Raw genomic sequence first — 18,302 nt, forward strand, 5'->3', positions numbered from 1 at the left:
AGTGACGCCATTCTCTGCCATTCTCTTTTCATGTCACGTTAAGTTTTAATGTTGGCACCCACGCTTTCCAAGAGTCCCCGTCATCGAACCCCGCTTCGCTGCGTCTGAACGTTTCTCATACATTGACAAATGCTGTGAAAACACACTTCAGTTTTGTGTCACTTTTGTGGTCTGTGAAAGGTTGCGGGCGAACTTGCAGTGACAGGTGTTCAATAAGGAGACTTAGAAATTATAAGGAAGTGATACTGCCAACTCATCCACATAAGATAAATAGAATGCAACTTGCAGAACAATGAGCGTCATGCTAACGCCCTCCAACCCCATCCCCCAGTCCCTTGGCCGTCACGCACACAGAGGGAGTGACACTCTCTCTCTCTCTCTCTCTCTCTCTCTCTCTCTCTCTCTCTCTCTCTCTCTCTCTCTCTCTCAAGCACTCATGCATATCCGAGCAAACCTGCGAGAGTAACAAGACAGGACCGGAATATTAACCACCCTCCAGTGACCACTAGATTGGTATTGTGTAAATGGTGCCCGACATACTTGTCCACAAAGTGCAAAGGTCACATGCAACACAGGAGTCGAAGCTGGCTGCTGACGAGACCACCTGTCCCGTGCAGTCTCCCTTCCTTGCCATGCATAACACTGCAGGCTGCCCGGACCGCTACCATTACCACCTTAGGAAATTATAACTATATAATAATGCCACATGCAGAGAATAATGAGGTGGTTACTGATTTTGTTGATTATAAAACAAATAGTATTAGAAAGGCACAAAACACACACATCTTCCGAACAAAACGTGAAAGATTTAAGAATATATATATTTTTTATCCTCCATAGATACATCGGAAAAAAAAATAAATAAATACGACTGAGAAAGCATAAATACGTGAATTACCAAAAAGGTTGGCGTCATAATGCTTCTGGCACGAAGCGCAGAGGTATTCCATCACTAGTATTACATCTTTCTCAGCGACGTCCCAGTGTTTACGGCCGTCTTTTTAATGCATCATTCGCATTGCATTTACTGTTGTGTTCAAACTTATTAGAGCACGTTCGTCCTGTCATTCCGGTGGTGGCGGTGCATCATCCTGGCGATACTGAGATCGCTCATTGCCAAAGCTGATCTAGGAGTGTAGCGCCGTAGAGAGCCGAGCTGAGGTGTTACCTGCAACTTCTGGTGACTCCAACTTCCGAGAAAGGTTAAGTTGGGAAGTTTTTTGTTTTCATTCGTTCTTGTTTTCGCGTGGATAAATCTTGATTATTATTATTTTTTTTTTTTTTTTGGGGGGGAACACTTGAAATAGACGAGAAAGTCTTGATCCAAACCACTTCACCAGAAAGTAAAAATACTGTATGATATTCTGCATGTAGATCAAACTGCAAGTGATTAATAATAAGTAATGCACTGATTAAATGATGTCCACATAAATAATTTTCTACCGGTCCCTATTAGCCGACCCATCTGTTAAACAAGTTTACTCTTCCTCCTCTTCCACTTCGCGCCAAAAGCCTGGATACACTGCCAATGAACCCTCCCTCAAGCACGACACTTTCCCTGAACTTTGGTGTGTATGATAATATAATGTTTAGTAATTTGTCATGTAGGACTGACGTGCATAAAATGCATATTCCAAAGCCTGGTGTATTATTGCGTCTCCTCCCTGCCCTTATTCCTTCTCTCTTGCACATGTAAGTGCCTGGGTTGGCCGCCGCCAGGACAACACACTATGGAGCCACATATATCAAGCAATGGGCCAGGCGCGTGGTGATGGCAAACACAAACATTGCCTATGCAGGGTACTGGTGGTGGCGGGGAGGCAGCACTTGCGTGTGGGCGGCCCGCTCTACACAACACACACACACACGGGCCTCAAGGGATGAACGCCTGCACCACCACCATCAACAGGGCCCGAGTGAGGGAACACACCGCACCCTCGCCCTGGTCTACACAACACACAGGCTGCTACGCGATCCACGCACCAGGTGGCTCATGCCCTGGGATGTGCCGCGCCAAGAGAGAGAGAGAGAGAGAGAGAGAGAAACGCACCTGGTTGAGTTGGTGATTTCCAAGTGAGTAGCGGCAGCCGCCCACCTCTCCTCACTCCTTACTCCGACCTTTGTTGCCGTTCCATACACTGTCTTCAATCCCAAACCAGTGCCTCGCACTCACTATAACAAACTGCAACCACACACGTCCTCTGCAGTCTGAAGAAAAGTTAGTAAACGGTATTTGTTTCAACACAGTGTGTGAACGCGCGGCGTACCTCCCTCCGCGGCTGGTCACGGGAGACTGAAAACCAAACTTAACTCGCTCTCTGGGCTTCGTGTGTTCGTGGCCCACATGTGTGCAGACGAAAAGGGTCTTCAAAATTTAATTTCAGCTTAATCATGTGATCTTAGTAGTTCACACACATGATACCAAAACACTATGTTTTCGAATAATAGTGTTAGGTTGAGAGAAGAGGGACCGTAAGCGAACAGCGTTTGGGATGCCACCTGCCGGCGGCCAATAGAAACTCATTCACATGTGAACTCGTTTATGTTTCGCCGCCGTGTAAAACCATATATTTAGGAGATAATTAATTGCTGTTATGTCTCCATTATTTCACAGCAAGATAAAAGCCTCCCTACGCTCTCTATCATTCTATGAGGTTTACCCTCTCTTCCCTACCAGCAAAACATCTCGTCACCCTGAACATTACTGAACATCACCTTTACGCATTTTTCTTCATATCCATCTTCAGAACTATTTTCTGCCTTTCTCTGAGTAACTGTAGTAAGAAAACAACTTATCAAAACTGTATTAGTTGTCATTTAGTGCCACAAGTAAGACTTGTGAAATAAATGCAGATATATAAAAGAAAAGTGGTATGGAAGAGTAGCCGGCAATATTTTTCCTTAATCATGCTCTTTTTAATAGATTTTCATGTCAGTAAAATTCATATAAAAATTTCGTTACTTTGTTTACTTATTTATTTTCATGACAACCTTCAACATTATCATCTAACATAATGGAAATTTCAAACTTATAATAAAGTAATGAAGCTGAATGAAATTTACACGAAGAAAGTAGCTGTCAAAATAAAATGTGGTGTATATATATATATATATATATATATATATATATATATATATATATATATATATATATATATATATATATATATATATATATATATGGCATTAGTTATCACCAGCAGAGAGAGAGAGAGAGAGAGAGAGAGAGAGAGAGAGAGAGAGAGAGAGAGAGAGAGAGAGAGAGAGAGAGAGAGAGAGAGAGAGAGAGAGAGAGTTTATTTAGTTACAATCACAGATAAGGTGGCCACACATAAAAATTAAACATATGGTATCCCCCTGAAAAAAATACAACCCACACAAAAGCCAAACTGGGCAGGCACACTGTCACCTTTCTGCGAAGGGACATCACCTCACCCTTAATGTAAGAGGACAACATCCTCATTCAGAAAATCAGTTGACAAAACACCACTTATTTCATAATGAAATAACAGTCCATAATTTACAGAGGCCAGTTGCATCTGTGAGCACATGCCCATGTTGCTCAGTTTTACATCATTCACATCTTTACATATTGGTAAATGTAAGTGTCTTGACCCTTTAACTGCTAATACACATGTGTTACTTCTTAACTGAGTGGCCCTAAACAATTTTATTGAGGAAAATGTAACTCACATAAACCACTCTTGTTGCTGTTGGGCGCATCTTTCAAAATTACACTCTTCACTTGCACCCCAACATCTCATTAAGCTTAAGAAAAAAACATAGCAATCAAAGGGTTAGCAATTTTTATTGCTACCCTGTTGAATGTAGTGCAATGTTTTTCTGTGTGAAGTGTGGCATTTGCTCTCAAGCTGTATGTGGGAAATCTGGTGTAAGCTTCTTCAAGAGAAAATTCTATTATTTCCCAGTATTCCAGCAAATGAGAGTTGCAAATATCATTTCTTACATTAATTGTTTGTAATTGTCTATTTATCTGTAAATCTGACTAACATCCTTCATGAAGATGGTTACCTGAGAAAAGGCATCTTACACACACACACACACACACACACACACACACACACACACACACACACACACACACACACATGAAGATAACACTAAATTCACAGAAGAAGTGGAAGAAGTTGTTAGACTGAGGCCTTATCTAGAAGGCAAAACAAGATCTATGAAAATAAAACTAAAATCACAACAAGCAACAGAAAAGATACTATAAAGAACATCCAAACTAAGAGAAATGGAAGATAACAAGGATATACACATTAAGAAGAATGGAAACAAAGAAAAACAGGAAAAAAAAATTAAAGAAGTGTATGAAGAGGCAAATGAGAAAAAAATATTCAAGAACTGAAGAAAAAACAAGATTTTTTTGGAGAGTTTTGGAGACAGAGTGAAGAAATGGTACATAAAAGTAAAGAAATAAATGAAAATAAAATAAGGAAAAATAGTAAAAATGAAGGACTGGATGTGAGGTATACCAACATAGACAGATTGATACACAAAAAACTGGAATTACAAGACTATTTAAAAGAAAAAATCTGAAGGTGGTGTGTTTAATGGAAACAAAGCTAAAAGAAAAGATAGTCATTAACAACGACTTCACGAGGTGAAGATGTAATGATAATGACAAGAAAAGAGTTGAGGATAAAAATAGTGAAATATGAGGAAGGAAAGGCAGAAATAGTGAGAGTTAACTTGGAGGATAATAATGGAGAAATACTGACAGTAATAACAATAATAATGTACCACCCAAAACAAATTCTTAGAACAAGGAAGAATATAAGAAAGTAATAGAAGATACCATTCAGTGTTTGAGCAAACTAATCAAAAGTAATAAAAGAGTATTATTCGTTGGTGACCAACTGCAAAGAAGTAAGCTGGGAAACAGTTGAAGCAGGAGGAAATGAGACCGCATGGGGAGGAAGGTTTCTGAAGCTGACTATGGAAAACATAAAGATGGAATGGGTGACTTGAAAATACAAAATATAGGGGAGATGATGAACCTGCAAGACTAGACCTAATACTAATGTATGGAATGGACCTAACTAAAGAATTAAGATACATATGCCCCATGGGAAAAAGTGGCCATCTAATGATAGAAATAGAGACCAATAATGATGTCAGTTAAGAGGATGAATCATACAAAGAAAACAGGAAAAACTATGGAAAAGCTAATAAAGATGATCTTAAGAAATTTTATGAAGAAATAGATTGGAAAAAACTGAAAAGAGCAAATGATGTGTAAGATAAGTATGACATTTTAATGGAAATATATGAGACTGGAGTGAATAAATATATCCCATTATACAAACCTAAAAAAAAGAAGAAAACAGATGTGGTTCAATGCAAGATGTGCAAAAAGCAAAGAAAAAAAAAGAGACGAAGCATGGGTAAGAATGAAAAGAAATCGAAACCAAAAAAATAAAGAAGACTTTAAGATAGCAAGAAATTAATATGTGAAAAGTAAGGAGAGAGGAAGAGAAAGGATATGAAAAGGATATAGCTGCAAAGTGCAAGAATGAACCAAAGCTGCTCTATAGATTCATTAATGGAAAAATTGAATTAAAAGAAAAATTAGAAAGGTTGAAGGATGGAAATGAAACATATGAAGACCCAAAAGACATAAGTGAATTCCTAAACAAAAAGTTCTAACAAGTTTTCACAGAAGAATTAGAATTTAAACAACCACAAGACAAAAAGACAAAAAAGCAAACGTGGGAAATTATAGTAATTAAAGAAATTTATAAAATGATGAAGGAACTGGAAAAGAGAAAAGCAACAAGACCAGATGGAGAATCATTTTAAAAGAGTGCAGGAAGCAGTTAATTGACATAATTAAGTGCTCTATCAAATGGAAGAGTGCTTAAGGAATGGAAGGGAGCAGATGCCGGGCCAATTTATAAAAGTGGAAAGAAAGAAGAGCCACAAAACTATAGACCAGTATCAATGACTAGCATAGTATATATGATCTGCATAAAAGTGGTAAAGAAGCAGGGAACAGAATTCCTTGAAAAACATGATATAATAACAGAAAAAAACGCATGGTTTTAGATAGAAGTGATCATAAGAACATAAGAACATAAGAAATAAGGGAAGCTGCAAGAAGCTACCAGGCTTACACGTTGCAATCCCTGTATGAAATATACCTACCTATTTCCATCTATAATCCCCATCCATAAACCCGTCTAATCTTCTCTTAAAGCTCTCTAATGTCCTAGCACTAACAACATGATTACTGAGTCCGTTCCACTCATCTACCACTATATTTGAGTGCCAGTTTTTTCCTATCTCCTTCCTGAACCTAATTTTTTCAAGCTTGAACCCATTATTTCTTGTTCTACCGTGGTTGCTGATCCTAAGAATCTTGCTTACATCCCCCTTGTTATAACCCTTATACCACTTAAAGACTTCTATCAGGTCCCCTCTTAACCTACGTCTCTCTAAAGAATGTAAATTTAACAACTTCAATCTCGCCTCGTAAGGAATACTCCTCATCCCCTGTATCCTTTTAATCATTCTCCTCTGTACTGATTCTAATAGACCTATATCTTTCCTGTAATGTGGGGACCACAACTGCACAGCGTAGTCTAGATGAGGTCTGACCAGCGCCAAGTATAACTTTAATATTACTTCTGGCCTTCTACTTTTAACACTCCTAAAAATTAATCCCTGTTTCTGGCCTCTATGCATTGTTTTCCTAGATGGAGTTCAGAGCTAATTCTAACTCCTAAATCTTTCTAGTACTTTGTATTTATTGATATTAAATTGCATTTGCCATCTGTCCATCCATTCATTCATCCTATCTAAATCTGCCTGCAAGGCAATGGCATCTGATTCTGACCTAATTAATCTACCTATCTTTGTGTCATCCACAAATTTACTAACATCACTACTAATTCCACTATCTAAGTCATTGATATATATTAGAAATAACAATGGCCCTAATACTGATCCCTGTGGCACCCCACTAATTACATGACCCCACTCAGATTTCAAGCCATTTATTACAACATTTTGTCGCCTGTCTCTAAACCATGACCCTATCCAGCCTAACACCTTCCCATCTATCCCGTGTGCCCTAACCTTTCTCAGTTTCATGAGCTTTTATTCAAGAGTGACTGATATAATGCAAAAGAGAGATGGATGCGTAGACTGTGTGTATTTAGATCTAAAAAAAAAAATAAATAAATAAAGAAAAAATAAAGAAAAAAAAAAAACCTTCCAACAAAGTTCCCCACAACAGGCTATTATGGAAGTTAGAAAATATAGGAGAATTAAATGGAAAATTAAAACCTGGATGAAAAGTTACTTAAAGGGAAGAGAAATGTCATCAATAGAAAAAATGCAAAATCAAAATGGAGAAAAGTAGATAGTGGAGTACCACAAGGATCAGTGCTGGTGCCAATACTTTACCTGATCTACATAAATGATATGCCTGAAGGAGTAAAGAGTTACATGAGCTTGTTTGCAGACAATGCAAAATTACAGATATATTACAAACAACAAAGACTGTGAACAAAATCTGAACAAAATCTGGAACTGGAGTAAGAAATGGGAGATGAAATTTAATGTGAAAAAATGTCATGCAATGGAAATGGGAAAAAGTGAAGAGACCAAAATGGACATATAAAATGGGATATGAAGAAATAAAAGTACAAGAAGAGAAAGATCTAGAAGTGGTAATACAGGATAGTCAACAGTCGGAGAAGCATGTAAAAAGGATATTCAGAAATAAATAAAGAATGGTGAGAAATAATGGAAAAGCATTCCACTACATGGATAAAGATATGGTGAGAAAGATAATTACCACTATGATTAGACCAAAGCTGGAATATGCTGAATCAGTGTGATCTTCACATAAGAAACATGTGAAAAAAAACTAGAAAGGATACAATGGATGGCAATGAAAATGGTTTCTGAACTGGAAGAATTAGCATTTGAAGCAAGATTAAACGAAATTAAGCTGTCAACATTGGAACAAAAAAGAGAAATGGGAGATTTAATACTAATTTATAAATTATGGAATAGAATGGAAGAAGTAGATAATGAGAAACTGGTGCTAAGAGAAGTAGGAAATACCAATTACACATGAAGGCACAGCAAAAAACTAAGAAAAAGAAGATGCTTGAGGAACATAAAGAAATACAGATTCCCACAGAGATATATAGAAGTTTGGAACAAGCTAAGTGAGGATGTAGTATTGGCAATGAGCATGCACAACTTTTAGGAAAAACTGGACAAGTATAGATATGAGGACAGGACCACACAAGCGTAGCTCAGGCCCTGTAATTTACAACTAGGTAAATACAACTAGGTAAATACACACACAGACACACACACACACAAAAGTGCACCCTTAACTTGCAAATATATCAAACTTACACCTCAGATTTCATCACTCCCAACAACAGCTGGGTTACACTGTCCTGCTTACTATCCTATAAAACTATAACCACCTACAGAGTGACTGCAGCAACAGTGTACTGAATGGTAGGACAGCATCTATATTATGCCACTGTAACAACTCTTATGAGAAAACCAAATCTAAATTTTAATCTTTCATTCTAAATAATAATTACCTATTCAAACTCAGACATATTATCAAAATGAAAAAACAAAAAAAAACAATTCACAACACACAATATGTCTAAATCACAAGGGTTCTGTCAATCACAGCCACTTTTTTAGCCCACACACACACACACACACACACACACACACACACACACACACACACACACACACACACACACACATTGATAGAATTTATGAATGGAGTAAACGATGGAAATTAGAATTCAATATAAAGAAGTGCCATGTAATGGAGATGGGAAGAAGTAAAAGGAGACCTTCATGGGAGTATAAGATGGGAGGTATCACAATACCAAAGAGCAAAGAAGAAAAAGACTTGGGAGTAATAATTCAAGACACGCTTTCACCAGAAAAACACATCAATGGAATATTTGGCTCTACATATAATTTGCTAGCAAATATCAGGGTGGCATTTAATTACCTAGACAAAGAAATGATGAAGAAAATCATAACACACATGATACGTCCCAAACTGGAATACGCAGCAGTGGTATGGTCTCCACACAAAAAGAAAGATATAAGGAAATTGGAAAGAATACAAAGAACAGCTACGAAAATGATACCTGAATTGGAAGACCTAAGTTACGAGGAAAGACTGGAAGAAATTGGATTACCAACACTGCAAGAAAGAAGGGAAAGAGGAGACCTGATAACAATGTTCAAATTAGTAAATGGCATGGAGAAGATAGACAGAGATGACCTAGTTGTAAAAGTGGAGGAAGGAGATAGACGTACAAGGGGACATATGAAGAAATTAAAGAAGTCATTGTTTGGGATACATTAAGAAATACAGCTTTCCGCATTGAACGGTTGAAATATGGAATAACTTAAAAGAAGAGGTAGTTGCGGCAAAGAGTGTGCACATGTTTAAAGAGAAATTGGACAAATTCGGGTATGGAGACAGGACTAATTGAGCTTTGGCTCGGACCCTGTATTATACAACTAGGTAAATACAACTAGGTAAATACATATATATATATATATATATATATATATATATATATATATATATATATATATATATATATATATATAATTACATACATAAAATCAACTATGCATTCTTTCTTAAATACGGAATAAAATTTGTGCATTGAATTTTTTTCATAATTCATAAATGTTGCCATATTTCCATAGAATACAGCATATCTATTGTCATATATGAGAATACAAAGCCAATGTATTCACATGCTAATCAATGTTACCAAATCCATATAAATCTATGACTCACCCTTAAATCTTACTCCAAAGTTTTCTGTTTGCACCAAGACTGTAAAACAGAAAAAATAATATTCAGAATGTGAGTTGTATTCATATTTGTATTGTAATAATAAGGAAAACTGATCAGATATGATCCAGTTAGTTCAGCAATCATTTTATGCATAAATCACTGTAAGCTGCCTACAATGCCTTCTCTTTTGTATTCAGTAATATCAATTCAGCAAACCTAACTTCCAGCACAGCACTAAGTAAAGGAATCCACACATATGAACCAAGGAAGGTAAAAACACCACCAATTCAATCACACAACATTTGATAAAACATTTATCTTCCAAGTCTCAAGTGACATTCCTGATGGGTAGATGCCACTTCTATTTCTGAAGTGGGTACAAAGGAAAATATCTCATCTTATCTAATTATTGGCACTGATTTTTCACAAGTATGGCCAATCAACATTATTGGACAACAGTTTGGCATGTACAAATATATTTGCAGTACTACTGAGAGCTGTGATAAGTTTCCACAAGGAAAATAAAGAGAAAAGAACCTGGAGGTGTTAATGAAAAAAATACAGGGATGGTTGTCAAAATTTTTTATAAATAGAGTGGTGCGGGGCAGAGAAGGCTTGTACTCCTAATACAACTTATGTTAGGAGTGGCAAAAGTATATATACACTGAAATTAATTAAATAATGCCAGCATACCTTTTCTGGGCAGTGACAAAGTGAGCTGCCTGTTCTATGCCACTCTGGAGAGCACCATGGACAGTGGAGTACTGCTGAACACTGATAGCCTCCCCAGCCAGCACCAACAATGGAATCTGAAAATATTTAGAATATTGAAAAACCTGACTATTGAGCTACAGTATATTCTACCATGCATGTGGGGTTGTAAGTCGATCATTGATAACAGTGGGTAAACTGGGACATTTTTTCCTCACTTTATCTCTTGAAATGTGTCACTGACCATTTCCTACACACAAACACGCACACACACACAGGGAGAGAAGGATTGCCAGCCTTCCACTTCAGCCAGATTGCAAGGTAACAACCCCAAGCTTATTCACTGCTTCAGCACAATAAGGGAGAAACCAAATTTGTTCCTGCATAACCTATATTAAAAAAATTGTGTGTTCAGTTGTGAGTCAAGGATGCCACAACACAGAGTCACTGTGAAACATAATTATCCAGAGCCCCCTAAAAAAATAAAAAAATGCAGAAACAAGAATTTGCTTTCTATTATTGAGTCATAAACAGATTACATCTCTTTATGTATTTCTTTCATAGTCATGTCATGGTTGCAATTATCTTTTCTAAATTGTTGATTAAATTCAAGTACAGTAAATCAGAGATAGTTATCTCTCTGCAACATATAGCAAGCACTATATTTTTCTTACAATCCAACTTTCAAGAGAAACTACCAGATACAGCTTATAATGTCTTAGCATTAAAAATAACAAGAAAAAAAAATAAAAAAAGTCACTTGCCTTATTTCCATTACCATCAGTTGCTAAAACAGGAGTGTCAAGGTAGCTTTCATATTTTTTTCCTGACCAGCAGTTACAGCTACTGTCATGGTAGCTGTATGAGCCTTCAAACAGGTGATTGGTTGCCCACTGTGATCTGGAAAAAAAAAAAGTTACAGAAAATGCAAAATTAGAAAAAACTGGTTACTCTGTATGTAATTTGAGTCATGTCATGGTTACAATTACCTTTTCTAAATTTTTAATTAAATTCAATTAAGTACAGTAAATCAGAGATAGTTTAAAACACTAACTGAAGATATGTATGCATCTATGTATCTATCTAGGTATATTTGATGCTTGCTCTGGAGAGTTCTCTCAAGGGAATGGCTGTGGTCAGGTTCCAAAGGGCAGAAGCCATCTCCCTCAAAAGAGGATGGCTGGTAGGCAATGAGATGATTATGGACAAAACAAGCCCAAATAACAAGAATTAATGTCATGGCTGGATGTGTTAAAACTGTTCCCTTCCAAATGCCTCTCAAAGTTTCTAGCCAAGAGCATTACTAATTACTTGTAAACTCTCTTGGGAAATGGTATGTCCTGTTGGCCCAGGAATAACCGAAGCACTCTGGTGCAGGCTTGACCAATTTCTGCTTCACTAAGAGTTTCCATGTGCTCTGCCTCACGCCCTCCTATCCAGCCACAAAGCACAGCTTTGTGGTTAAACACTGGATCAAAGCCTGAGATGCCCTTCACCCACCAGTCACTTGTCTGTCATGAAGAAAAATAAAGAAATTCAGTCATCAATGGAAGTTGTATGACATGCATGATAAACATATAACTCACTGATTGCAATGTGCATTGTGTTGCAAAAATTAAATCTAATTGTATTATAGTTTTCATTTATCAAGAAAGTTCATTGTTTGATCCAGTCTGGTTGACACTTTTAAGTTCATAATTTTGGCCGTAAACTGATGAAGAAAAAAAAAAAAATCCAGATATATTCCAAATCACCCATATATTTTTCAAGAACTAAGAAGATAATATAATCACTTACTTGCTGCTGCTTTCTATCAACAGAATCAGCAGCAGATGTTGTGTGCTCAGAGTCAGCAATGTCTTTTGTCCACACCAACTGTATTCCCTCACAACCTTCCCACCACCATGCATCTTCATACTCAAGGAAGATCTTACCCAAGGTACCAAAGCCTCTGGACATGATGGCCTATAAGATGAGAATAATCAGTAAACACACAATATAATGAACTTCAGTAAAGAGAATGGTGGATATAATGAATCCTTAAAGCTTACTGAATAAGTTTCACATTTAATAAGCTATGGTCTCTGTAAGTGGTGGAAGTTGATAATAAGCAGTGGAAATTTGCTAAATACAACAGTCATGAAAATGTGAGGAACATCCAGCAAAAACACGTTACTGACCAAGACCAGTGGTGGCAACTGTAAGTGGTGGGTGATAACAAATCTTAACTTTCTGTGTATCCTTCTCTACACAATAAAATTTCTAATGGGTATAAGGTTCTGTTGTGTAGTCTAAAATTTCTAATGGGTATAAGGTTCTATTGTGTTGTCTATCTATCTCTGGCACTTCACTCCCTTTACATACCAGTTCAACATACTTGGGGAGAGCCAAGTATACATGCATATATTTACAAAATATTAATAAGCATTCCCTCACACATAAACCTTAGTCTTGTATGCTCACCCCCCACAATGCATCAGGATCAGCAGCACAGTACACTCAGCAATCTCAGCATCAAAGCCCAACAGGTGAAAATATTGAAAATATAATAAGACAAATAAGGCTGGATGCCTTGAAGTCAATTTTCATAAATTTTCTGTGGAAATAGTACAATCAAAAGCACAATGGTAAAAACAAATAAGCGTGGAAAACTGGCATGGGACAGTTAATAATTTTTCCAGCTTACATTTTGAAGTCTTGTGGGGAGAGGGGGTGAAAATATATTCAAATTCTTCTTCAGATATCCTATGGAAGGTGTTACCATAACATGCTGAGCTTCATATTCTTTCCCATCTCTGTAAAATGTCATGGTGTTAAAAATATAAACCAGTTTAAATATCAAAGTCTATGATGTTAGAAGACATACATCTATCTATATTCCAATGAACATGGTGACAAACACTGAGGCAATAGAAATTATTACCAGGTGATTATGGAGACAAAATACAAGTGAAGAAAACATGATATAAGATGAGTGACAATAAGTATGAGCTAACTGCCTTTAGTGATCTTTAAGCTCACTTGCCTGCAACGAATAATGATGGGGAAGGTCACACCATCAGGCCGCAGGAAAGAAGTTCTGCTTGCCATCACTTCAGATGCATACTTAATACTAAAAAATAAATAAATATATAAATAAATGAACTATCTAATAACTCAGGAATTGAGCCAAATATACCTCAACAAGAAACAGCATTCATAATTTACTTTAACCGCTGAGATTTTGAGTGAAAAGAGGCAGCAGGTGCATGTTACAGATTCCTTTCCTTGTTTATAATATGTATCAACAGAATCTTAAGAATCAGCCTACTTTCAGCAGTGGGCTAATGAGGACTGTAAATGCTCATCATAAACAGATAGATAGATAAAGATAGATGTAAACTTTATTGTCAAAAGGACATGTACATACAATTTGAATTTTCTTTCTGCTAGAGCTCCATATTCTAAACACTTCTCAATTAAATAATTACCATTCAACTTCACTGTTAAGTTTTACATCAGCATCAGCCTCTGCTAGGAGAGCCTCCAGTATGGAGAGGTAACCATTCTTAGGATTCATATTATCATCCCCATCACAGAAAATGAAGGAGCCCCAACAAATGGAGGACATCTGATGGAGGGAGTCACAGGCATTGTCTATACTGTACCACCTGAAATGTATGAACAATAACAGTAACAAGAAAGAAATTTCTTGAATTCCTCCAACATAAATTTGATGCATAACTGTCATGTGCAGCAGATTTGAATGAAGGACTAACCTTAATGCCCACGAAAATAGTGCTTCCTTGATTCTTCTTGTCTCTGGTGAGTCACTATTACATTTTCCCAAATAGTCAAAAAACAGTTTTCTGAATACATGGCCAACAGAAGGTGGTGTTGAGGTTGTGTTATTCTTCCTGTGTATCAATTTACTACACTCTCTGTCTGCTTCTTGTGTTATCTCAAACACTTCCTTTACAATTCCTTCATCAATTTTTTTTCCACCTTCCATCAGATAAATACCTGAGGAAAAATAGCTATCATTACAATGTTATATTAATATCAATGTAATAAAAATAATGATGTATAAGTATGTAATACAAAATACTTCAATAATCTTTTTTTAGAGCTTTACTAAGGAAAGATTTATGAGGAAAATGACTTGCACGTGGGAATGATGAGCAAACATATTCATATCTCATAGGACCTGACAACAGGAATGGTGCATATATAAGCATTTACCTTCACCATCAACTGAGAGATGATGGTGCAGAAGATTTCTTGATTTTGCAAACTGATACAACATATTTCCAGTTTGACCATGTATCCACTGAGCTCCCAGCTCCAGTGTGACTCCCTCCGGCCCTGTTACTGTGAGTATCCGCCCTCCAATGCGATCACTTGCTGTTGATCATAACATATTTTTTCATTCACAGTGGCATATAAAATGTGGTTACCTACTTTTTTTTATGTAAGAAGGCCACTGGCCAAGGGCAACAAAAATATGAGAGAGAGAAAAAAAGGCCCACTTGAGTGCCATTTCCCAAAGAGATTCCAAATAGAAAAATCAAATAACAGAGAAGTGCCTTGAAACATCCCTCTTGAAAGACAGAGAAGTGCCTTGAAACATTCCTTTTGAAAGGTTTCAAGTCATAGGAGAAAATACAAAACCAGGCAGGGAGTTCCCGAGTTTACCAGAGAAAGGGATGAATGACTGAGAATACTGATTAACTCTTGCATTAGAGAGATAGACAGAACAAGGAGTAGAAGAAAGTAAAAAGTCTTATGCAACAAGGCCACAGGAGGTGAGGCATCCATTTAACAAGATCAGAAGAGCAGTTAGCATGAAAATAGCAGTAGAAAATAGCAAGAGATGCAATATTGCAGTGATGAGAAAGGAGCTGAAGAGTCAGTTGGAGGAGAGGAGTTGATAAGATGAAATTCTTTTGATTCCACCCTGCCTAAAAGAGCAGTACAAGTGGAACCTCCCATACAAGTGAAGCATACTCCATACATGAACAGAAAAAGCCCCTGTACAGAGTTAGCAGCTGGGGGCAGCTGGGGAGAAAGTAAAACGTCTTATGCAACAAGGCCACAGGAGGAGGTGAGGCATCCAATAAACAAGATCAGAAGAGCAGTTAGCATGAAAATAGCAGTAGAAGATAGCAAGAGATACAATATTGCAGTGATGAGAGAGGAGCTGAAGACAGTCAGTTGAAGGAGAGGAGTTGATAAGATGAAATTCTTTTGATTCCACCCTGCCTAAAAGACCGGTACGAGTGGAACCTCCCATACAAGTGAAGCATACTCCATACATGTATAGAAAAAGCTCCTGTACAGAGTTAGCAGCTGGGGGCAGGTGGGGGGGAGAGGGGTTGATAAAAACTGGTGAAAATGACTCAAAATGCCTAACTTCATAGAAGCTATTATAGCTAGAGATGAGACATGAAGTTTCCAGTTTAAATTATAAGTAAAGGACAAACCAAGGATGTTCAGTGAAGAAGAGGGGGCCAGTTGAGTGTCACTGAAGAAGAGAGGATAGTTATCTGAAAGGTTGTGTCAAGTTGATGAATGGAAGAATTCAGTTTTTGAGGCATTGAACAATACTTATTTTGCTCTGCCCCAATCAAAAATTTTTGGGAGATGAAAGGTCAGGTATTCTATGGCTTCTCTGCATGAGCTGTTTAATTCCTGAAAGGTTGGATGTCTATGAAAAAGACATGAAAAAAGTGCATCAGCATAGAAGTGGATAGGACAAGAAGTTTGGTTTAGATCATAGATGAATAATAGGAAGAGAGTGGTTAACAGGACAGAATCCTGAGGAACACCACTGTTAATCCCTTCACTACATAATGTGCAGTTTGGGCCCAACAGCACAGCATGAGGGGGAGGACACCAGCGCTCACTACAGTGAGCAGTTGCCATTTGACACTTTTTGTGCCCTTTTCAAGGTTTTTGTTATTCATTTATTTTATGAGTTATTTTGTGCAAGAAAGTTATACATGTCATCATGTGTAACAGGGCATCAAATAATTTTGCTCATATAATAATTTTCCTCAGGATATTTGAGGAGGAGGCAGGAGACACCTGTCAAAATGATAATCAATGTGTAAAACGATATTAATCCTTGGATAACAACTGTTATTTTCTATTTGCTTATGCCTAGAAAACATATTTATTTCTAACTTTGCTTTTGTGGCCAGGATAATGATATTTATGAAATTTACCCATTCCCATTGAAAGAAAGTGGCAAATTTGAACTCTCATTTGCACATGGTAAAAACAAAATGACATACGATACAAAAATAACATTTATTTATTCTAGGATTACACAAGTGAGACAATAAAACATTAGAAGCGAGTAGTTTTCTACAATTTATGCTTATACTGTAAATTACTTTCATGAATCAGTCCCCAGATATAGTCTCTCATGTTTTTCATTATAGAACCCTTAGCAGTGGCATTCAGAGTCCAGTATACCCTGATGGAAGCGCTCGCCTTGCTCCTCAGAGTATGCCCCCATGTTCTCCTTAAATTTATCAAGATGAGCATCAAGGATATGGATTTTGAGGGACATCCTGTAACCCATCTTGCCATAGTTTCTCACCAAGGTCTCAAAAAGTTTCACATAGTTAATGGCTTTATGATCTCCAAGAAACCAAGAACCACTACAACAAAGCTGTTGCACACTGCTTTCTCCATTCTAGTGAGCTTCTTGGCGAACTTCTTGCACTCCATGACCTTCTTTATTTGTGGACTGATGAAGACACTGGCATTCACTTTTGCCACAGACAGCTTAGGGCTGAAATCTTGGGGATACATGAAAGCCACAGCCTCCTTATTTACAGCTCTGATGAACTGTTTCATAAGGCCATATTTTAAGTACAGGGGAGGAAACAGTACCTTTCTCGAGTCCAACAATGGTTCCTATTTGACGTTGTTCTTCCCGACACTAAACTTGGTCTGCTGTGGCCAGTCCTTCTTGTGGTAGTGTCTCTGCTGTCCCAAAGGCAAAGATAACAAGGAAACTTGGCCATCATTTTGAAGCCTCCAATAACCTCCCAACTGTACTCTTCATGTTTCAAGGCATCTGGCAAGATCTCAAAACTAGTGTATTCCCTCTTTGAGCTGGACAGTAAGCTAGGGGAAGAGATGAGTATATGTTCCCATTATGAAGCAGCACTGCTTTGAGGCTCCTGCATGAGCTGTTGATGAAGAGGCGCCACTCGTTGGGGTTAAAGATGATTCCAACTGCTTCAAACAGACTAGTCACATTGTGGCAAAAACAAAGCTCATCTTAAATCTTATCTCATCTTAAAATTTGAAAAATGCTGGTGACACTTTTTAGGACCTAATACTTTCACATTTTCATCTAACAAATTCCACTGCTTGAGTCTCCCTGTCAAAAGCTCAGCACTGGACTTTGTGAGACCAAAATCTCTGATCAGGTTGTTGACATCATTCTGGTTGGGGTAGTAAGGGTTTCTCTCTTCAGTTGCACCTCTGAAATCTGGATCAATGACTTCATCTTCTTCTGAACTGTTTTTCCTTTTTAAAAACTGCTGCTCTCTCTTTGGGGGACCACAAAAGTTCCCAAGTTGGACTGCTCTTCTGGTATCAACCCTAAGTGTCTTGATACCTCCCTCAACTTTTTTCTTCATGAATTTCTGCAACATTCACTGCCTTAAATCTAATCTTCAATCTGTAGAACCCCACCTCTCCTCTACTAAACCTCATCTTTTTCTCACCGAAATGCAGGTATCTGAGG

The 18,302-nt window shown here is 37.4% G+C and overlaps 2 protein-coding genes across 4 annotated transcripts in view; both read right to left on the reverse strand.

The window, feature by feature from the left end:
• Window positions 1–2,286, reverse strand: part of LOC135102093 (formin-J-like) — a 241,224-nt gene extending 238,938 nt beyond the window's left edge. The window contains exon 1 of the mRNA XM_064006836.1: window positions 2,051–2,286. The gene's annotated coding sequence lies outside the window, so the exon portion shown is untranslated. The remainder of the gene's footprint in view (window positions 1–2,050) is intronic.
• The window catches only part of LOC135102097 (spermine oxidase-like), a 76,955-nt gene that overhangs the window by 24,915 nt on the left and 33,738 nt on the right, over window positions 1–18,302 (reverse strand). The window contains exons 12-21 of one of the 3 annotated variants that reach the window (XR_010269522.1): window positions 14,777–14,938; window positions 14,314–14,557; window positions 14,026–14,205; window positions 13,581–13,667; window positions 13,242–13,350; window positions 12,353–12,520; window positions 11,867–12,066; window positions 11,320–11,455; window positions 10,538–10,653; window positions 9,845–9,883 (exon numbers count right to left, since the gene is read on the reverse strand). Coding sequence is in view for 2 of the 3 variants with exons in the window: in XM_064006852.1 (XP_063862922.1) it covers window positions 9,847–9,883; window positions 10,538–10,653; window positions 11,320–11,455; window positions 11,867–12,066; window positions 12,353–12,520; window positions 13,242–13,350; window positions 13,581–13,667; window positions 14,026–14,205; window positions 14,314–14,557; window positions 14,777–14,938 (1,439 nt within the window). In the remaining variant the exon portion in view is untranslated. Of the gene's footprint in view, window positions 1–3,216; window positions 9,884–10,537; window positions 10,654–11,319; window positions 11,456–11,866; window positions 12,067–12,352; window positions 12,521–13,018; window positions 13,063–13,241; window positions 13,351–13,580; window positions 13,668–14,025; window positions 14,206–14,313; window positions 14,558–14,776; window positions 14,939–18,302 lie in introns of those variants that run through there. The other 2 variants (XM_064006852.1, XM_064006853.1) reach the window with 2 other exon arrangements.

The sequence above is a fragment of the Scylla paramamosain genome, chromosome 7 (assembly GCF_035594125.1).
Source record: "Scylla paramamosain isolate STU-SP2022 chromosome 7, ASM3559412v1, whole genome shotgun sequence".
NCBI classification, from domain to species: Eukaryota; Metazoa; Arthropoda; class Malacostraca; order Decapoda; family Portunidae; genus Scylla; species Scylla paramamosain.